Raw genomic sequence first — 22,807 nt, 5'->3', positions numbered from 1 at the left:
AGCCGGGTCTCTGCGGCCTTCAGCGGCTTCCGAAGCACCTGCTTCGATTTCGGTCTCAAGCGGAGTCGGAGACTGTGGTGGTGAGGGGGGGCACTTGAACAGGTGTCTGTCACTCCAGCCGGGCTGTGGTTCTCTGTCTTGTCGTGCTTGTGCTGATGCTCAGGTTCATCTGAAATAGCAAGGCTGGATGTTGTGCTAAACTCCTCTTCGCTAGCATTACCGCAAGCACCGCCAGGCTCTTTATTTACGTTGAGCCGACATTTGAAAAAAGTGGAGATGGTTGGAATAATCCTCTCTGCTATATTTCTCCCTTTTAGCTTTCCGTTTTGTGGCTCCACCGTTTTATATCCATGTTGTTTGTTTTTTTGATGTCCTCAATTCTCTTTTTTAACTCTTTTTTTCTTCTAACGCCGGTCTTGCCGCTATCAACAGTTTCCGCGGTAACCTCATTGTCATCACCAGACACAGCCGACACTGATCATGATACTTTTTTGTGTGCAAATAAATTATTGTTAACACACATACACACAAACACACACTCATTAATTAATTGTATTTAATTTAATAAAAAAAAAAAAAAAAGAAGTATAAAAAGGATGAGGCCACACAGTTAGTGGGGTCTTGGAGGCCCCCTACAGGTCGGAGGCCCCGGGCACCGGCCCAATCGGCCCGGTGGTAAATCCGGCCTTGTGCCTAAGGCACGTTCACACAGATGAGCAGGACCCCTGGGCATCTTTCTTTTGGTGTTTTTCAGAGTCAATAGGAAGGTATCTTTAGTGTCCTAAGTTATTATAAAGATCTGTGAATTTATTTGGATTTTTACAAAATTATCTTAAAATACAGTGTCACACACACACACACACACACACACACACACACACACACACACACACACACACACACACACACACACACACACACACACACACACACACACACAAATATAGGAGTGGTGGTGACGTAGCGGGCTAAAGCACATAACTGTTAATCAGAAGGTTGCTGGTTTGATCCCCACAGCCACCACCATTGTGTCCTTGAGCAAAGCATTTAACTCTGGGGTTGCTCCGGGGGGATTGTCCCTGTAATAAGTGCACTGTAAGTCACTTTGGATAAAAGCGTCTGCCAAATGCATAAATGTAAATATGTATGGGGCAAGTACAAACTAAAATACAAGTGAATTGTTACCAAATGAAAATGTAATGTATTTGAATGTTTAATGGAAGGTTATTTTTAGGTGCTTTTCTTTACTATTTTAATCACATTTTAGCATTACTGCAGTTCACTTCAATAGTCTCACAGAGTGACAAATTATTTTTTTTACATTTTAAAGAAATACGCCGGTTTCAAAACTTAACGATTGAGTTTACCTTGTGTTGAAGCCGGAACATTCCTTTAAAATGCACTATATTTAAGCACATTTATTCTTTGTAGGTTCTCATGAGATCAATTAGGTCATAACACATTAATGAAGTACATTTGTACTACAATGGTAACGAGTGTTGAGAAGCATAATTATATTGTATTTTTATGTAAGCTTACTTTAACAACCATTGTATGTGTATATTTGGTGGATGATATTGTTCTTGGATTTATCAGTTAAATTAAGAATTTAAATAATTAATGTTCACGATTATCTAAAGATCCTATCCTGATTCAATATATATTAAGTGTCGCTGTGAACCTATGCGGGGAGACCCCGTTGAATTTGAAGTCCAACGCCTGAACCTCTCAGATGTTCATGATCCACTGTTCGTTCCCCTTTAAATCGAGCACTTCCTTTATCGTGATTGCGCTCCGCTCCGTGAACGCGCCTCACGGATCAAAGAGCGAAATGTGTTGATCGGCCTTTACTGGACATTCATTGAACGGGCTAAGGATATTCAAAGGTATGTTTATACATTATAGACACATACGGATGTTTTGCATGTAATTTAATCAAATGCGCGTCACTGGCATTGAGTCGTATTCAAACTCCGATCTATTTTCAGATTCTGAATTTAATATTTTGGAAAAAAAAAAAAAAATGCCAGAGTACCAATGAATCAATAGCAAGTGAATTAGGAAACAAATTTTTAGTAGAAATTTGTGTCATAATTTCTAACACAATGCTTTAAAATGCACTGTTTTGTACATCCTTCCTTATTTTTTTATGTTCTGCATTTATATGTATTCATGCATGCATATTAATATGATGTTGATATATTATTTTTATATTTGTTGTGCTAAAATATTTGTAATTTTTTGCTGTCATAGACCTACATTGGTGCGATTGATCTTTTTTCTTGTAATCGTATTATTTATCTTTAGCCTGTCATACACATAATCTAAATATGAATTTGTGCTTGTATTTTATTTCTTGCGATTTTTGAAGATATTTAAATGATGAATGTTGTCATGATAGTGGTAATATAAAACACGCACACACACACACACACACACACACACACACACACACACACACACACACACACACACACACACACAGTTGAAGTCAGAAGTTTACATACACTTTAGTCAAGAACATTTAAACTCAGTTTTACACAATTCCTGACATTTAATCTCAGAAAACATTCCCTGTCTCAGGTCAGTTTGGATCACTACTTTATTTTAAGAATGTGAAATGTCAGAATAATAGTAGAGAGAATTATTTATTTAAGCTTTTATTACTTTCATCACATTCCCAGTGGGTCAGAAGTTTACATACACTTTGTTAGTATTTGGTAGCATTGCCTTTAAATTGTATAACTTGGGTCAAATGTTTTGAGTATCCTTCCACAAGCTTCTCACAATAAGTTGCTGGAATTTTGTCCCATTCCTCCAGACAGAACTGCTGTAACGGAGTCAGGTTTGTAGGACTCCTTGCTCGCCCATTTGGAAGACCCATTTGTGTCCAAGCTTTAACTTCCTGTCTGATGTCTTGAGATGTTGCTTCAATATATCCACATAATTTTCCTTCCTCATGATGCCATCTATTTAGTGAAGTGCACCAGTCCCTCATGCAGCACCCCCACAACATGATGCTGCCACCCGCATGCTTCAAGGTTGGGATGGTGTTCTTCAGCTTGCGAGCCTCACCCCTTTTTCCTCTAAATATAAAGATGGTCATTATGGCCAAAAAGTTCAATTTTTGTTTCATTAGACCAGAGGAAATTTCTCCAAAAGATCTTTGTCCCCATGTGCAGTTGCAAACTGTAGTTTGGCTTTTTTATGGTGGTTTTGGAGCAGTGGCTTCTTCCTTGCTGAGCAGCCTTTCAGGTTATGTCAATATAGGACTTGTTTTACTGTGGATATAGATACTCGTCTACCTGTTTCCTCCAGCATCTTTACAATGTCCTTTGCAGTTGTTCTGAGATTGATTTACCCTTTTCACACCAAACTTCGTTAATCTCTAGGAGACAGAATGTATCTTCTTCCTGAGCGGTATGATGGCAGCGTGGTCACACAGTGTTTATACATGAGTGCTATTGTTTGTACAGGTGAACATGGTGCATTCAGGCATTTGGAAATTGCTCCCAAGGATGAATCAGACTTGAGGAGGTCCACAATGTTTTTTCTGAGGTCTTGGCTGATTTCTTTAGATTTTCTCATGATGTCAAGCAAAGAGGCATTGAGTTTGAAGGTAGGCCTTAAAGTACATCCACAGGTACACCTCCAATTCAGTACACCTCCTCTCAGAAGCTAATTGTGTAAAGGATTGACATCATTTTCTGGAATTTTCCAAGCTGCTTAAAAGCACAGTTAACTTAGTCTATGTAAACTTCTGACCCACTGGAACTGTGATACAGTCAATTAAAAGTAAAAAAAAAAAAATCAATCAATCCATTATTAATTTTCAAAATCGATGCTTGAAACATAATAATATTATACAACATGTAATTTTCACATCTGTTTGCAGTGTTCTCTTAAACAAAAAACCAAACAAAAATAGTGGACAGTCCAAAAAGCCTCATTTTACTTCGGAAATGTGTTATGAATGTATAGAATGTTACTTGACGTGGCAGAGTCGAAATGTTCATGTCTTACACTGTTATAGTGCGGGATGTGTTTTGTACAGCAGTGTAAACAGGGTTCTCGCTTGTGTTTGCGTGTAATATTGTTAATGTGGTGTGTGTGTGTGGTTTGCGCCAGTGCTGGTCTCATGTTAGTGCTGTCATCTGAGCATGCACCAATTTCTGCTTTTCTCTGCCATGTTCCTCTTTTTTTTCTCATTTGAAGAAATTCAAAAACATCGTACAGATATGGTTAGTTATGTATTTTAACACAATTTTATAATTGGTTTATTGGGTGTGCCTAATGTACATACAGTGTGGTTCAAAAGTCCCCAGTCCGCTTGTGGAAATGCTTCTGTTTTGCATTTAACTAAACTTAAATACAGTTTATTACAAATTATATCAACATACCTTTTTTATGTTTTGTGCAAAGGAGCAGAATTGTAAATATTTCATAATCATTTTACATCTTTTCGTTTCTTTGTTTTAATTTTTTTTAAATTATTTTTAAAATGCCAGATTTGTAATGTTGACTTTTGAGCCCCACCGTATTAGGCACTGTCTAACATGATTTTCAAATCGGTTTTGTTTAACAGGATGGATTTGGAAATGGTGAATATGTTCGTCATTGCCGGTGGGACATTGGCGATACCAATCGTGGCATTTGTAGCCTCCTTCCTGCTCTGGCCTGCAGCACTTATTAAAGTCTACCACTGGTGAGATCGTCTCTCTAGATGCTTAAATTTAATTTCACAATGTTCTGAGTTCATTAGAGCTTATTTGTACTGACTGTCCAGAGAAAAACATGTGCAGATGACCTGAATTACTGTCTACAGACACTCTGGGGAATAACTGCAGCATTTTCTGGTAGTGTTTTTTCGTACAATTCTGCCGTTACACAAGAAGATATTTTACACTGTCACTGTGATTCTTTTTAAAGCCGTACCCATACAATCAGTCACAGTTACACAAGCCACATGGTCTGAACCACAAGATAAAGGGAATGTGTGTCATTTCTGTGCCACTACCAGCACCAAACAGAACTGCATAAAGATCTTGATTTTCTGCACAAAATATGAGTGGTGCTTGCCCACGCAAAAGCCACTGCCCCAATTCGACAGTGTTGTGGGTGGATGCAGACTTATCTCATAGTGAATTTGGAAACAGTAGGTTGCCTTTTCTTTAGCTGAAATCGGTCTGTTCTTACCCGAAATTCAAACCACTGCCTCCATTTGCCATAGCGGTAAGTGTTGTTAGGCATATGTGCATGTGTGAGTTCCATCTTCCGAGTGAAATGTCCACAGAGGGGTGCCAAAAGCTTGTTGTGAAGCTTGTTGTTTTCAGCTGTTCAGGTTTAACACAGTGAAGAAGAATGCATTATAAACTGAACCCGTAAACCTAAACCTAACCATCTGAGGGGTATAAATGTAATGTTAGAGGGAAACATGCAACCTCCAAATCACACTTGTTACTGATTATGCAAATGCGATTACTTTCTGGTTTCAATGCAGGATCCGAACCCAGGTCTTACTCTTTGCTGATACAACGTGTTTCCGGTCGCACCACAAGGGAAGGTTTATACGCCAAAGCCAACACATAAACGTCTGATATGAGATGGCTCTTGTTGTTGAGTCCGCATAACGTGGCCGATCCTAGGGTACTCTCGGAAACAACATGCCGATTTTCCATGTGATCATGTTGGTGGTTGCCAGGGCATATGCACTTGCCAGGGTGTTCTGGATGGTTGCTAAGTTGTTGCTTACTGACCCAAATCGAAAGAGCCCAACCCACGTATTCTGGTCTCTATGTGTGTCGTGGGTTCCTCTTTCAACACATCATTAGTATTTTCCCCCCACTCATTTTATCATCTGCCATTACAAATCATAAGTAATGGCACACTTCTTCTCAACAAGCTGCAGGATATGAGGTATTATGTGAGCTTGACAATGCCAACATACTCTTATTCTACAGACTCGGTTTAGGGTTTTTATCCAAATTGCTAAACCAAGACCAACATTTCTGACTGTACCTCCTCCTTGAGCTTCCAAGCTACATCCACCAAATTTGGTACAGACCTTTAGACTGTTCTGACTTAATGTACCTTGTCTTTTCTAACTGATCCGACTTTCGGTTTTACTTTATGTGACCTTCAAAGTGGCCAAAAATCCCAAAGATTTACCTCGACTTATCTGACCTTTCCTGTTCTTCAAAATTCAACCTTTTTAAATGTATTTTCAACTTTCAAACAAGGCTTTGTCAAGCATTCAGATTTTATTTCATGTCTGTAGCACAAACACTCTGATCTCATCTAAATTACTTGACTGTGGCAAAATATTTGCAAAACGATACAGTATCTTTTTATCACCACTACCACTAGTACCACCACTAGTACCTTTATCACTCACCACTAAACTAGGTCAAGGGTTACTCTGCACTCAGGACACGTGTTTAATGTCATAATACAATGTACAGCATTTACAATGTTTTAAATATTTCATTCAGTCACAGTAAAACTTAAGCTTTGAAAAATACATGCTCTTTGTATGCGTTCAGAAAGCTAAATCAGTGTATATGCTGTTGCCGAGTACATACGCCATTGATTTTGTTGCTGATGTCAGTAGAGTTTTACACAAGCGGCCCAGTAGACGTTGGTTCTTGTGATATCTTGGAGGCAAACTTTGCTCCACATGATGAAACAATCAAACAGAGCGGCTGTTTCGCTCTGGGCCAGACAGACTGACTCTTTACTTCAATGTCAGTCTTCCTAAAGAAGTGTTCTCTGACTCATTAGTGGTGTTTACTAAGGCAAGCATCACTATTACTATTGCAACTGACATGAATGATACCAGAAATCATGCGGTTTGTTGAGGAGACGTGTTCTTAATTAACACCCTGAAGGCATTTTTAAAAGATTTACCTTCTAAAGGGCAAACAGAAGATAAATGGAGTGGTGGTGGTGTAGTGGGCTAAAGCACATAACTGTAAAGCAGAAGGTTGCTGGTTCGATCCCCACAGTCACCACCATTGTGTCCTTGAGCAAGGCACTTAACCCCAGGTTGCTCCGGGGGGGGGGATTGTCCCTGTAATAAGTGCTCTGTAAGTCGCTTTGAATAAAAGCATCTGCCAAATGCATAAATGTAAATGTAAATAAATGCTTATAATTAAAAAAAAAAGTAAGTTGGGTTAATTTCAGTGATTCCCAGAAAAAGCATCACTTTAGAGATGCCATTAGCGATTAGCCACCAAAGCTGTCATGACACTCTTTGAGGGATCTTTTGGGGATCTTAACGTCATAATACATTGAGTGTGGGCATGTTTGATTCAGAATCGTCTGATGTAAGTTGCAATATGCTGTTTTCTATATCATATGTATTTTTCATGAAGTTATAAACCAATATGTGACGGAAATGCCTTTTAGCTGTTTATTATACATGTGGATTTTACATGGTAAGACTCACTGTAGTTTGGTCTCTGAGTGAAACATATTTTCTCATTGTATTCTGCTAATCAAGACCTTTCCAAAGATATATAACACACGGCTATGTGATATTTTTGATGTTTTTATTGGTTCTAGGTATGATTGGGGCGATCACAAATTGCAAATTATGAAAATGGATCAGTTCTAATTTGACAGCGAATTTAAAAGCAGTATTTTAGAATTGGTCATATCAGCTATTTTCATTGTAAAGATAAGAGTCTAAGCTTTAAAACAACACATATTTTGTGCAGATCATGCAAGTGGTTGTCACGAACCCCGCTCCCTCGCTCCACCCCCTCGAGCTTCCACGCTCGTTCTGCCCCCTCGAGCTTCCACGCTCGTTTTGCTCCCTCGAGCCTGCACGCTCGTTTTGCTCCCTCGAGCTTCCACACTCGTTTTGCTCCCTCGAGCTCGCACGCTCGTTTTGCTCCCTCGAGCTTCCACACTCGTTTTGCTCCCTCGAGCTCGCACGCTCGTTTTGCTCCCTCGAGCTTCCACACTCGTTTTGCTCCCTCGAGCTTCCACACTCGTTTTGCTCCCTCGAGCTTCCACACTCGTTTTGCTCCCTCGAGCTCGCACGCTCGTTTTGCTCCCTCGAGCTTCCACACTCGTTTTGCTCCCTCGAGCTCGCACGCTCATTTTGCTCCCTCGAGCTTGCACGCTCGTTTTGCTCCCTCGAGCTCTCATGCTCGTTAGCAGGTCTCCCTCCTCGGGCTCGCAAGCCCGCTCTCAGTCACCACATTAGTTTCACCTGTACTCGTCTGATCACCCATCATTGTTTACACCTGCACTCGCCCCTATATATATCACAACCCTTTTGTCTCACTCGGGTTGGTTATTGTTTAGTTTTCCCCTTCGCTTTGTCAGCACTAGTAATCCCCTAGTCCCCCCTGTCTTTTGCTCCCGCTAGTCCCGTCTAGTTGTGTCCTGTTTAACGGCTTCGACCTCCCGCTCTCGTTGACCACTCTCTCCCGGATTTGCCCCTTTGTTCTATTCTGATTCCCCGGCCTCGACCTCACGCTCCCCTTTGACGACTCTTCACTGGATTTGCCCTGTTTTTGTACTATTGCCTGCTTTGTGAATAAAGCAGTTTCCTCCGACATTGTGACTGTCTCGTCTTGTGTGTGTGTGCGGGTTACAGAATAACCAACCCCACAGAAGACAGTCACAATGCATCACACGGAGGATTCGTGCACCTCACTAGAGCGGATGTGCACGTCGCATTCGGCGCGAGGAGCTACGATTTGGAGACATGACCAAGCTCTCGCGGCCCAGGGGCAGCAGGTATGTACTATGTCTGAAATATTTCACCCTGTTTCACCTGTGTCTGCCCCTGAGCCCGTTGATGCTCTCCACGCATCCGCGAGCGCCGTATGCTCTCCATCCCCGGAGAGGTTTTATGGCTCTTTGGACGCTAACCAAGGGTTTTTCGTGCAAGGCAGTGGTTGTGTAACTCATAACCCCATCCTTGACATTATGGAGCCAGCGGCCCGACTCTTGGTTTTGCGCCAGGGGAGCCAACCCTTGGAGGCTTATGTTATGGATTTTTGTGCCCTGGCGTACCAGGTGAATTTTGATGAGGTGGCTCTGAAAGACATTTTTCAATGTGGACTGAATGAGCCAACCTCATCATTCATGCCTGGTGGTTGCTGCTCCCTTAACCTGGCTCAGTTTATTGACCTCGCCCTACTGTACGCTGGTTCCTCGTTTACTGTGGGGGAGGCAGACACGGCCCCAGTCCCGAAGCCTGACACGGCCCCAGTCCCGAAGCCTGACTCGGCCCCAGTTCCGAAACCTGGCACGGCCAGCGAGTCAACGCCCATGCCTGCCACGGCCAGCGAGCCAGCGCCCATGCCTGCCACGGCCAGCGAGCCAGCGCCCAGGTCTGCCACGGCCAACGAGCCAGCGCCCATGCCTGCCACGGCCGGCGAGCCAGCGCCCATGTCTGCCACGGTCAGCGAGCCAGTGCCTGTAGCCTCGACCGCCCCAGAGCCAGCGCCTGTAGCCTCGACCGCCCCCATGGCCACGTCCCCTGTTGGCCGAAGACGTAAGAGAAGGAAGAGGGCCCCTTCTCCCCAGTCTCGTCTTGTACTCAAGACCACAGAGGTTCCCTCAGAGTCTTCCACGGCTCTGCCAGGCTCTGCTCCGCCCACAGAGTCTTCCACGGCTCTGCCGGGCTCTGCTCCGCCCTCAGAGTCTTCCACGGCTCTGCCGGGCTGTGCTCCGCCCTCAGACTCTTCCACGGCTCTGCCGAGCTCCGCTCCGCCTTCAGACTCTTCCACGGCTCTGCTCCGCCCTCAGAGTCTTCCACGACTCTGCCAGCCTCTGCTCCACTCTCCGAGTCTTCCATGGCTCTGCCAGCCTCTGCTCGCCCCTCAGAGCCCTCGCGGCCTCCGCCTCACGAGCCTCCCATGGCTCCTCCACTCGAGCCCCCCAGAGCTCTACCCCTCGAGCCCCCCCGGGCTCCGCCTCTCAAGCCTCCCAGGGCTCCTCCTCTCGAGTCTTTCAGGGCTCCCCCTCCTTCCAAGCCTCTCAGGGCTTCTCCTCTCGAGTCTTTCAGTGCTCCTCCTCCCCCCAAGCCTCTCAGGGCTTCGTCTCTCAAGTCTCTCAAGGCTCCTCCCCCTCTCAAGCCTCCCAGGGCTTCTCCTCTCGAGTCTTTCAGGGCTCCTCCTCCCCTCGAGCCTCTCAGGGCTCCGTCCCTCGAGCCTCTCATGGCTCCACCCCTCAAGCCTCTCAGGGCTTCGTCTCTCGAGTCTCTCAGGGCTCCACCCCCTCTCAAGCCTCTCAGGGCTTCTCCTCTCGAGTCTTTCAGGGCTCCTCCCCCCCTCGAGCCTCTCAGGGCTCCGTCCCTCGAGTCTTTCATGGCTCCACCTCCCAAGCCTCTCAGGGCTCCGTCTCTGGAGTCTTTCAGGGCTCCACCTCCCAAGCCTCTCAGGGCTCTGTCTCTGGAGTCTTTCAGGGCTCCACCTCCTTCCAAGCCTCTCAGGGCTCCATCCCTCGAGTCTCTCAGGGCTCCTCCTCCCCTCCGGCCTCTCGGGGCTTCGTCTCTCGAGTCTTCCAGGGCTCCTCCTCCTCCCGAGCCTCCTACGGCTCCCCCGCCAGAGCCTCCCACGGCTCCACCTCCCGAGCCTCTCACGGCTCTGCTCCCAAAGACTCCAGAGCTTTCTATGGCTCCGCCTCTCGAGCCTCCTACGGCTCCGCCTCTCGGGCCTCCTACGGCTCCCCCTCCAGAGCCTCCCACGGCTCCACCTCCCGAGCCTCTCACGGCTCTGCTCCCAAAAACTCCAGAGCTTTCTAGAGCTCCGCCCCTTGAGCCTCCTACGGCTCTACCCCCCGAGACTACAGAGCCTGCCAGGCCGTTGCCTCGGAAACCCCCCACGGTGCCGCCTCCCTTGGCTCCACCTCCAGAGCCTTCCAGGCCTTCGCCCCTAAAGCCTCCTTCGGCTCCACCTCCAGAGCCTTCCAGAACCCCGCCTCCTGAGCCGCCTACGGTGCCGCCTCTGACGGCTCCACCTTTCAATTCTCAGCCCGGACTTCCTGACCCTCTCCCTGTCCTGTGGCCTCTTCCCTGGCCTCCGGACCCTATTCCTGTCCAGTGGTCACCTTCCAGACCCCCGGACCCAGTCCCTGTCCTCCAGTCGGCTTCCAGACCCCTGACCCAGCCTATGCCCTGTGGCTGCCCCCTAGATCTCCCGACCACCCGCTATGGGTGTAGCTGTCCGCTATGTTCCCCCTGACCTTGCCTTGAAACTGCCCATTGACCCCATGAACTGTCTCATTTCCCTCTGTGCCCCTTGGACTGCCCTCAATTTTGTTGATGTGTTCTATGGGTTTTCTGTTCAGGGGTTTTTTGTTTGTTGGGATCGTCCAGCACCACTTCCCAGAGGTCGCTGCCTCGACCGACGCAGCGGCCGTCAGGAGCTGTCCGTTATAGAGGGGGGAGTACTGTCACAAACCCCGCTCCCTCGCTCCGCCCCCTCGAGCTTCCACGCTCGTTCCGCCCCCTCAAGCTTCCACATTCGTTTTGCTCCCTCGAGCTCGCACGCTAGTTTTGCTCCCTCGAGCTTGCACGCTCGTTTTGCTCCCTCGAGCTCTCATGCTCGTTAGCAGGTCTCCCTCCTCGGGCTCGCAAGCCCGCTCTCAGTCACCACATTAGTTTCACCTGTACTCGTCTGATCACCCATCATTGTTTACACCTGCACTCGCCCCTATATATATCACAACCCTTTCATCTCACTCGGGTTGGTTATTGTTTAGTTTTCCCCTTCGCTTTGCCAGCACTAGTAATCCCCTAGTACCCCCTGTCTTTTGCTCCCGCTAGTCCCATCTAGTTGTGTCCTGTTTCCCGGCTTCGACCTCCCGCTCTCGTTGACCACTCTCTCCCGGATTTGCCCCTTTGTTCTATTCTGATTCCCCAGCCTCGACCTCACGCTCCCCTTTGACGACTCTTCACTGGATTTGCCCTGTTTTTGTACTATTGCCTGCTTTGTGAATAAAGCAGTTTCCTCCGACATTGTGACTGTCTCGTCTTGTGTGTGTGTGCGGGTTACAGTGGTTGTTGAATAATACCATAATTTGTTTTTTGTGATCAGCGCCCTTTAGAGGGCCTGGTACTGGACCGCTCTGTGTTTAAGAGGTTAAAAGGGTCAAAATTATCCCACAGACATATATTGAAGGAGGGTCACTTTTATTTTCCCATTTGGTGTTAGTAGAGGGAACTAAATATTGAATGTTAGTTTGATTTGTTTAAATGTACTGACCGTGTTTCAACAGGTACTGGCGGAGAAGGCTGGGAATGCAGGTGGATTATGCAGAATATGAAGGATATCGCTTCTGTTATTCTCACAGAGGGACTCCAAGCACACGGCCGTCTGTCCTCATGTTACATGGCTTCTCTGCACACAAGGACATGTGGCTCGCCATGATCAAGGCAAGAAACCAGTGTATTTGTTGCTTCATGGTTCAAATCACAATTCAAAAATGTTATTTCTGTTTACTTTAAAAGTGAAAGATAAATGTTAAATGCTCAACAATAATGAACCATTCCATGAAATCATGGAGCATAAATATTTCAGCAAGAAGCTGTCACAAATGTATTGTGTTTATTTTTTGCTGTTGCAGTTTCTCCCTAGAAATGTGCACTTGGTGTGCGTTGACATGCCCGGACATGAAGGCACCACACGGACCAGTGCCGTGGATTATTCCATAGAGGGCCAAGTCAGACGCATACATCAGGTGAGAATGTTCTGGAAGTCTGTCTTCCATCTATCTGTCTGTCTGTCTGTCTGTCTGTACTTATATTTGTATCTCTCTCTCTCTCTCTCTCTCTCTCTCTCATATATATATATATATATATATATATATATATATATATATATATATGTTGTAATAAATAAATGTCTCTAAAATGAAAGGTCCCTATGCCTATGTTTCTTAAAAATCGGTCACTCTTGTGCATGTAATTTAATTTGATGAGCTCAAGGCCACTGACCCAGTTTTTCTGTTTGGCTTAACCACTGCACGATATATAGACTAATATGTTTTTTTGATGACAGTGGATTTATTAGACTTACACATTAAGATACCACTGAATTATCTTAAGATCAGCAAAAACCCCTCGCTTCTTGATTTTCCCAATTCTTGGCCCAGAGCATGCTTTCCTTAAAGAAAAACAGGCTTGTTCCTTAAATAGATGCCCTTATTCTAGCATGAAGCGGGGTTTCCCAACCTGAAATCTTGCCCTAGATGTCAGGCTGATTTCGTCTCATTTGAAGTTGTCTATCATCGAAAGCTATTTCTGATAATAAGTGAATTTCACTAATGAACAGTCTTGATTATCTCTTGCAAACAAGGCATTTCGAGTATGCTGCGAGACAAAGATGCGTCCTTCCTGATCACTTCAGTCTGGTCATGTACATCAAGCCAATCACCTTTCTGAAAGAGGCATGGCCAGTTTGTTTACTCGAGAAGGTGCTTTAGCTGCTCTTTGAAGGTGAAGTTCACTTTCATATTTTCATGTTTTCTTTGTTTAGTTTGTGAAGAGTGTCCAGCTGAACAAAAAGCCTTTCCACCTGGTCGGCACGTCCATGGGCGGAAATGTCGCTGGAGTTTATGCTGCACGTCACCCGTCTGATCTCTGCGGTCTAACGCTCATCTGTCCGGCAGGTTAGTCGTGGAAGTGTGTGTGTGTGTGTGTGTGTGCCTCTTCACAAACATCACAATCATCCTGATGGGTTCAGTCAGTAGTAGGTCATCAGGGCCGTTTAAACCCTTGCAGAAAGCCTTTTGATTATCAAATGAACCATTCTCCATTTCCTTATTTCAATCCTGTCACAGTGAGTGGGATTCATTTACTTATTGTTTTTCCTTCATTATGATGAATATCTTCTTGACATAACAACCTGTCTCGCATCTGACCGTTCAGACTGAGACTTAGCATAAATCAGACTTTAATCGGATTCCTATGAATGTGTTTCCAATCAGGCTTCTAAAAATAGGATTTTATGTGTTTTTGTCCTGTTAAGAATACAAAACCCTAAACAGAATAAGTCAGACAGGACAAAAAACCTGATTTATTCTGCCTGTGTCCACATGGCCATAATGTCTTTCATAATGACATTATTGAATTGAAAACTATAGAAAAAACATTGATTTAAAGTTGTTGATCTATTTATTTAAATGTATTGCAAATTATTCAGATATGCACAAATATAAATTATAGTAATATAAATTATACTTTATATAGAATTACGCTATTAAACACGATTTCTTATTTTTGACATAAAAAAACATAAATAGACAGTGAAAATGTGATATGTTAATCTCAATTTAAGCTAAATTTTTAAATAGTAAAAAAAAATAATTGTACATAAAACTTTTTAGCAATAAAATTAATAAAAAAGGCAATGAATGGGGACATGCAATGGACTAATATGTTTTGGTAATTTAATACATAATTTGCTTTTTATTTGTATCTAATAAAATGCTTCAATATTTTTTGTATTTGTTAGCATTACAAAATAAAGTTGAATAAAGTTTGGTAGTTTTTTTTAAAGTTAATTATATCTGTATTAAAGTACAAATGGCATCATTTCCTGAGAATGAGCCAAATGTATTTACTTTATTAATTTAACTGACTCTTTATTCCAAGCTTTGTATATATTATCCAGTTGTCCAGGTTTAAAGGCCTTTGTTAATTGTTCTATTGTTACTTCTAGCAGCCCAGTGTAACAAACAAATGAAATTAACATCCAAATCTTTTCAAAAGTAACAATTTAGCTGCACAAATTCTCCCGATAAGTAACCATATTCCATAAGCTAAAATCAAACTTTCCCTAATGTCTTCCAGGTCTTCAGTATCCTACTGAAAGTACGTTTGTTCAGCGTTTGAGGGAACTGGAAAAGACTCAGGATAGTGACGGGATTCCACTCATACCCTCCACACCAGAAGAGATGGAGGAAATGCTGAAATTATGCTCTTTCGTGCGCTTTAAGATCCCTAAACAGGTGTATAAGCATATTTAAGAAAGTACAGATCTGGGGTCTGGGTATCTCAGCGAGTAAAGACGCTGACTTTCACACCTGCAGTCACGAGTTTGAATTCAGGGAGTGCTGAGTGACTCCAGTCAGGTCTCCTAAGCAACCAAATTGGCCCGGTTGCTAGGGAGGGTAGAGTCACAAGGTGTAACCTCCTCATGGTCACTATTATGTGGTTCTCCACCACCCAGATTGAGGCAAATCAGTATGACACCACGAGGACTTAGAGTGCATTGGGAATTGGGCATTCCAAACTGGGGAGAAAAATCGTACAGATCAGAATCACTCTTCACAGTGGACACAAAGCTGTTTATACTTTTCAGTATAACATTAGAATCTTTATTGTAGGGCACATATTTGTTCTCTTTAAGAGCTGCAATTAAAAACTCAAATGATATAAAAAGTTGTCTTTGTCGATCAAAGTATGTACCTTGCTGTAATGCAGATCTCTTCTGGGTCATTCCATATCAAATCAACCATATTTGAGAAACTTCCCCAGCTGGAATGTTTGATTTTGTTAAAACCTTTACTGAAGAAAGATTAACATACAGTATATGATGATAAAAGCCAACATATTTCTGAGTAATCCATTATTTTGAAGAAGGGGGTGACATTTTCACCTATGATTTTGGAACACAACTACAGGTCAAAAGAATGATCTTAGCAAAGAGACAGTGCCATTCTTTTATTTTGACACAGAGGTGAGTAGGTCTATTCTTAAAATCAATTGACTGTAACACCCCTTGTTGCATTAGAGTCCAAATATGGGGAAAAGCTTTTTTATGTTGTTTTCCCAAAGATATAGTGCTCCATATCTCTGGAGGTTTACCATATAGAGCCTTAAAAATGCATGTACAAAATAAAGTTTGTTCTTAACCAGAATGTGAAAGGATATTAAGATATCCTTAATACTTCTGGAATTGTAGGTGCCCCAACTTTGGAAAAACAACACAAAATAAGTGTTTTCCCCCTTTTTAGACTCACACCGTTGGGATATAATGCAACAATAGGTGCTGAAGTCAACTTGTTTTATTAATAGACCTTCCTATCTCTGTGTAAAAATAAAATAATGTTCCTGACACCTTTTTTATGGTTGTTTATTTCACCTCTAGTTTTGCTCCATAAAATCAATTGTCATTTCAGCCCCCTTTTTTAATGGATTACTCATTGTAACACAGTTAATGGATGGGCAAGGAGGAGGCGAGAACCGGCTTGTGAATATAAATCATATTTAATGAAACTCAAAACACACAAGGACATAAACACACACACACACACACACGACGGACATGCCCGTAATTCTCTCTCTCTCGAACCATCGTCACCGGCCGCCTTTATTCCTCGCGCGCCTCATCAGGCCGATTGGGGACATATTCCGACCCGGCCCCGCCCCCCTCCGCTCCACACTCCTCCCGGCGTTATCTCAGGCCGGGGTGCCACCGGCATGACGTACAGCCCCCTATCCCTGGGGCGGGGTGTATCTTGCATCCCGCGTGGTCATCCCCGCCTTCCTCGCCCTGGGAGGAGACCGGAGGGGAAGAAAACAACAACAAAAAAAATAGGCGAGGGAAAAGGCCAACACGGTGCGAAAGAGAGAGAGAGGAGAGAGAGAAAAAGCTCACTCACCGGTTCTCAGATGTACCGTCGCGTGGTCCTCGAACACTCCTCCACACTCAGGCAGACGACAGCCGCTCCAACCCCAGGCGAACTGGAGTCAAACCTTCGACCCCCAGCGGGCAGAACACGCCTCCGCTTTTCTGGCAGCAAATGGGGATACTCCTCCGCCCCTGGCAGCGGCTCTACTGCTCCGGGCGGTCGGAGAGTTTCTTCCCTCCTCCCCTCGCGGACGGCTGTCTCCCTCGACCCCTCCGCGTCTCTGGGGACGGCAGGGCACTCCTCCGCCCCCGGCAGCGGCTCCCTCGCTCCAGGCTGTCGGGGTATCCAGTCCCCACTTGCCCCGCGGACAACGGCCGTTCCCCGCATCCAGGCTGTCGGGCTACTCCGTCACCCGGCAGATGGCAGCGGCGCTCCCCAGGGTGGACGGCAGTGTCGAGGACTCTGCGACGGGCATCCCTCCTCCTTCCCGGGCTTCGGCACCAATGTAACACAGTTAATGGATGGGCAAGGAGGAGGCGAGAACCGGCTTGTCAGTATAAATCATATTTAATGAAACTCAAAACACACACACACGCACGGACGTGCCCGTAGTTCTCTCTCTCTCGAACCATCGTCACCGGCCGCCTTTATCCCTCGCGCGCCTCATCAGGCCGATTGGGGACCGGGCGCGCGATATTCCGACCCGGTCCCGCCCCCCTCCGCTCCACACTCATGAAATATTCATCCATAAAATTTTATATTTTGGCTTTCATCACCATTTATGTTAAGCTTTCACAAGTAAAAAAACACACACACTGAAGTTTGTAATGAAGAATGTGCATTTCATGAAACTTCTAGAATTACTAATTGGGCAATGGGGCGCTCGGAGTCCAGAAGGTTGAGAATGATGATGGGAATACAAAACTTTATGACTTGCTAAGAGTTGTGTTTTCTGGTCTTCCAGATTCTTCAAGGACTGGTTGACGTTCGCATTCCAAACAATGACTTCTACCGAGAGTGTAAGTAACGCAATACACTGTTGATTATATAGCTTACAGAAAACAAATCAAAAAGATTTTTCAGAAGCATGGATTATTTACTATAGAAATGTTACGTTTTTATGCACGATGAGATCCCTCAATGTGTCCTGCAGGCTTCATGGAGCTTGTAGGAGAGAAATCGAGACACTCTTTACATGAGAACATGCATCTCATCTCAGCTCCTCTACAAGTGATTTGGGGGAAAAATGACCAGGTACGCCCAAACTTTCTTTCAGCTGGTCAACACTTTATTTACGAATATTGTTTTTTTACAGTAATGTTCTGCATGAATCAAACTGAAATAACTTTAGCCAAACGTCATAAAACACTATATATATGTATATTCTATACTCCAGGTGCTAGACGTGTCTGGAGCTTCGGTTCTGGCTGAGGCCGTTCCGGGTTGCCAGGTTCATCTCTTAGACAACTGTGGCCACTCTATAGTGATGGAACGGCCAAGAAAATCTGCCCAGCTCATGATGGACTTTATCATCGCACAAAAGAACGCAGGGAGCAACAGCAAGAAGAAACGTTCCTAAGACTGGACTGTCTATTTGTATAATGTATGCAGGGCCGTAGCAAAGAATTCTGGGCCCCCTGACTATATATTGCTCTGGGCCCCTTTCTTCTTTAAATAATACAGTTTAAAATTTGTTGTGGGCCCCCTGGACATTTGGTCCCCTTGAATCATTACCACCTTTCACCCCACTAACTACGGTCCTGAATGTTGGGTTTGGTGGTGCATAAAAGTTAAGGATCTTCAGCTGCAAACACAAAGCTTGTTGGTTCAATCCCAAGAAATGTTTAAATTACAGAGATCATAGTACTGCTATGTTAACCTTGTACCTTTGAGCTTGGCACTCAGTTGAACAGTCTGTGCAGTCTGTGCACTAAAAGATGCTTTGGATAAAAGCGTCTTTTGAATAACAAGTACCAATATTTCCACTTTGTACGTAATCAGAGAGATATTTTTTTAAGTGAATGCTCAGGGATGCAAACTAACCTCCGATTTGAAGAAAAGCACTTAAGAATCTATGCAGATACAAACCAACCTTAATGTTAGCAAGTAATGCAGATAAAGACATCCCTGCATCCCTTATAAAGGGGAAACAGCAGAAGTAATTCTGACTGACTGAGCGAGAAGAACATTTTGCAAGTGATGCCCAAAATGCCTCCAGTTCGACAGTAAATTCCCCATCAATCACTGTCAGAATCGAATCATATACAGCAGGTAATGCAAAAATGCAGACAGATGCCCTAAAACGCTGTCTAGACAGACAAATCAATAGATATTTTATGCCCATTCCTTTTACATTGTTTCTAATGTACGTTTCGGGCCAGTTTGACCGACTGTTTGGTGGTGAAACTCATGTGAACAACATAAATACTGTAGATTTATTACTACATGGAGTTCATATAACTTATAGTCCAGGACACTTAAACATACAAAGCTTGTAACATTGGACATGTGATATAATCATCTTTAATAAGTATTTTTGGAATTATGCAGACTATTTAATGAGTTTGTTTGGGTATTCTTAAATTAAACTGGTGAATAAACAACATCTTAAAGAACCTGTGTATATACTATCAATCATTTCCCCAGTCTTTAAAGGGACAGTTCACCCAAGAATGAAAATTCATCTTCATTTATTTAACCACATGACAGTTGTGTTTGACTTTCTTTCTTCTCCAGAACACAAAATAAGATTTTTAGAAGAATATTTCAGCTCTGTAGGTTCATACAATGCAAGTGAATGGTGACCAGAACTTTAAAGCTCAAAAAACCACATAAAGGCAGCATAAAAGTAATCCATACGACTCCAGTGGTTAAATCCATGTGTTCTGAAGCGATATGATAGGTGTGGGTGAGAACAGATACAAATTTTGTCCTTTTTTACTCTAAACCTCCACTCTGAAAGTAACGTGGTGGCTGTTAAGTTTTACTTTCACATCTAAAAGTTAAAGGACTTATTGATCTGTTTCTCACCCACACCTATCACATCAATTCGGAAGACATGGATTAAACCACTGGAGTCGTATGGATTACTTTCATGCTGCCTTTATCTGCTTTTTGGAGCTTCAAATTTTTGGTCACCATTCACCTGCATTGAATAAACCTACAGACCTCAAATATTCTTCTAAAATTCTTCATACACATCTGGGATGGCATGAGAGTGAGTAAATGATGAGAGATTTTTTGTTTTTGTGTGATCTGTCCCTTTAATATTCCACATGTTGCCTGGCGTGTGTTTCTAATGTTATTTTTATTCATGAAAAGAATCGTTCAGACTGCCTTTTTTTTATTTAATTTTTTAAAGTATACATTTTCTCTTTGAAATGTAGTAAATTGAAAACTACTTCAAGTTCTTTATTCTTAAGTAGAAATAATAATAACATGGGAACATGGCGGCCAAAAGTTTGGAATAATGTTCAGATTTTTTGGAAGGAAATTGGTACTTTCATTCACCGAGGTGGCATTCAACTGATCACAGAGTATAATCAGGACATTACTGAAGTAAAAAACAGCTCCATCACTATATGAAAAAAGTCATTTTTGATCAAATCTAGACAGCAGCATCACTCCAACACCTTATCCTTGCGTAATCATGATAAATTGATCATTTTATACTAGAAAATCACTTGCCATTATATCAAACACAGCTGAAATATATTTGATTCGTTTTTTTTATTTTCTCCCAAATTTGGAATTCCCAAAGTCCTCGTGGTGTTAAATGAAGCTGAACATTGTCTTTGTGTTTGTTTTTGAGTTGCCACAATATGCAATAGACTGGCATGACTTAAAAGTCTCTAGTTTGAGAAATAGACGCCTCACATGTCCTCCGCTGACAACTTCATTGAATTCTACCCGCTCAACACCAGTTTCATGTACAACAGTAAAGAGAAGAATCAGGGTTGCAGGACTTATGGGAAGAATTGCAAAGAAAAAGCCACTTTTGAAACAGAAAAACAAAAAGAAAAGGTTCGAGTGAGCAAAGAAACACAGACATTGGACAACAGATAATTGGAAAAGAGTGTTACGGATCTTAACCCCATTGGGCTTTTGTGGGATCAGCTAGACTGTAAGGTGCGTGAGAAGAGCCCGACAAGACAGTCACATCTATGGCAAGTGCTACAGGAAGTGTGGGGTGAAAGGTCAAGTGCTCCAGGAAGTGTGGGGTGAAAGGTCACCTGAGTATCTGGACAAACTGACCGCTAGAATAACAAGGATCTGCAAAGCTGTCATTGCTGCACATGGAGGATGTTTTGATGAGAACTCTTTGAAGTAGTTTAAGTTCAATTGTAATAGTAATTTATCATGTTATTAATGTCCTGACTATACATTGTGATCAGTTGAATGCCACTTTGGTGAATAAAAGTAACAATTTCTTTCAAGTAGAGCAAAATCTGTACATTATTCCAATAATCTGTTCAAATGTATATATTTGAAAGATTATTTGGTATATATTTAATATTAAGACTACATTTATTGAAAATAATTATTTTAAATAGGTTATGGTAAAGATTGTTTTCTTGAGAGATCTGGTAACTCTGGTTTATCATCCACCTTTTGCACAGAATACTGTCATTTAAAATGTGTTATTCCATTCTAACCAACGGAACACCGTAAACAGTACGGAAAAAATACAGTTTCTGCTCAGAAAGAACTGAAATTAAAACATTTTGATTTTAGTCCCTGATCTCTTTGTTCACCTGCCCAAGTGACGGTTGTGTACTACCTACTCATCTACTGCTGTGTTTCTTATTATCCACACACACACACACACACACACACTGGTGGGTTTCACAGAGATGGTGGGAGTCACAGAGACATACGCTTTCCCACACTTCTGTACTTACCATGCTAAATCACTTACACAACAGAAGTGTGTCAGTCTCAAAGAACTAAAGTCAAGAGGTCACAGCAGTTCCCAGTACCCGAAACCATCTGCATCAAATTTATGCTCTCTTTTCAAGTTTCACAGTAAAGCTGCACTACTTAACTCTGCTCTATAGCAACATCTGTGGTTGAAACTTATAATTGCAAGCAAGCAAAAAAAACAAACACATTGTGTCAGTGGTGTTTTGGCACTGCTAATCTGGTGATGAATCTCCTTATTTGAGCTTCACTGGACATCGACTGTGTGTGATCATGACTGGAGCCGGAGTCATAACATGCTATTTTCATGTTGATATTATGTTATATGATTAAACATTATAGCAGGTAAACAACTTTGCCAAAGGGATAACAGATCAACACCCATCTTGACTGCAGCGATGATGTCCTGAACTGAGTTGAATAGTGTAGTTAGTTTCTTCAGTCGGAACATGAGACAGCCGGTGCTTCTTTCCTGTGTGTGCAGACATGATGTAATGCCACAAGGATGAACGTCATAAACCAGCAATTTCACGGCAAATCGTACCTGACAGCTCAAAATACAAATACTTTTTATAGGCTAACCGTAGTGAATCGAGGTAAGGTAAGAACATTGTTTTGAACACTGATTGTTTATGTACTCAATAATGGTAATTTGTTAATTTTTAACCAAACAATTCTTACATAGCGCACCTTTAAAAATGTTCTTTTGAGTGATTAAATCCACAAGACGGTGAAAAGCTACAAAAACAGAAATTAAGCTCAATCCTGGTGTAACAATGAGGACTCATGAAAAGTCATAATAATTAGTAAAACATGGTGAAATCATTCCGTAGGGCAAAATAAAAAACAACAAATGTTATTATGATTTTTTTATACATTTAGTCTATAATCCATAACCATAACCTAATGATAAAGTCTGACACCCCTCATATTTATTACGATTTTAGGAAAAATACTTACTGAAAAACAACATCGGGTTTGGAACGAAACGAGGGTATTTCACATATACATCAGTCATTTGCATTGTATAAATAAATGTGGGATTAGTAACCAAATATGTTCAGTGACGTTTCCTTTCTTAGAATAAAATGTTGCATAGGAGGCTCAAATTTGATGTCTGTATTGTATCGATTTTATATTCTGTTTGTTGATTGGTTCGTCTCTATGGAAATAAAAGTCGTCGTTTTTCATATGATTCCACCTTCTGAACAAATTATTACGAGTAGTCCTGAAATGATTTTGATTTATTTTCAGTAATTGCAATTTCTTAAGTCTTGATCAACTTGAT

The 22,807-nt window shown here is 42.8% G+C and overlaps 1 protein-coding gene across 1 annotated transcript; it reads left to right on the top strand.

Annotated features, from left to right (window-relative positions):
* The first annotated feature begins 1,805 nt into the window (after nucleotides 1-1,805).
* LOC127632867 (monoacylglycerol lipase ABHD6-like) lies at nucleotides 1,806-19,195 on the top strand. The gene is made up of 9 exons (XM_052111682.1): nucleotides 1,806-1,886; nucleotides 4,586-4,705; nucleotides 12,241-12,397; nucleotides 12,589-12,702; nucleotides 13,500-13,632; nucleotides 14,816-14,973; nucleotides 17,564-17,618; nucleotides 17,753-17,853; nucleotides 17,996-19,195. Exons 2-9 carry the CDS (start codon nucleotides 4,587-4,589, stop codon nucleotides 18,176-18,178), a joined length of 1,020 nt encoding a protein of 339 aa, XP_051967642.1. The 5' UTR covers nucleotides 1,806-1,886; nucleotide 4,586; the 3' UTR covers nucleotides 18,179-19,195.
* The last annotated feature ends 3,612 nt before the right edge of the window (nucleotides 19,196-22,807 follow it).

The sequence above is a fragment of the Xyrauchen texanus genome, chromosome 39, assembly GCF_025860055.1.
Source record: "Xyrauchen texanus isolate HMW12.3.18 chromosome 39, RBS_HiC_50CHRs, whole genome shotgun sequence".
Taxonomy (NCBI): Eukaryota; Metazoa; Chordata; class Actinopteri; order Cypriniformes; family Catostomidae; genus Xyrauchen; species Xyrauchen texanus.
This window is presented reverse-complemented; position numbering and strand designations above follow the sequence as displayed.

What these genes read in the sequence shown, in the direction of transcription:
- LOC127632867 (XM_052111682.1), top strand. Translation starts at nt 4,587, where the DNA reads ATGGATTTGGAAATGGTGAATATGTTCGTCATTGCCGGTGGGACATTG. An exon ending in CTTATTAAAGTCTACCACTG is followed by an intron (nt 4,706 to 12,240) that starts GTGAGATCGTCT and finishes GTGTTTCAACAG; the next exon opens with GTACTGGCGGAGAAGGCTGG. An exon ending in TGTGGCTCGCCATGATCAAG is followed by an intron (nt 12,398 to 12,588) that starts GCAAGAAACCAG and finishes TTGCTGTTGCAG; the next exon opens with TTTCTCCCTAGAAATGTGCA.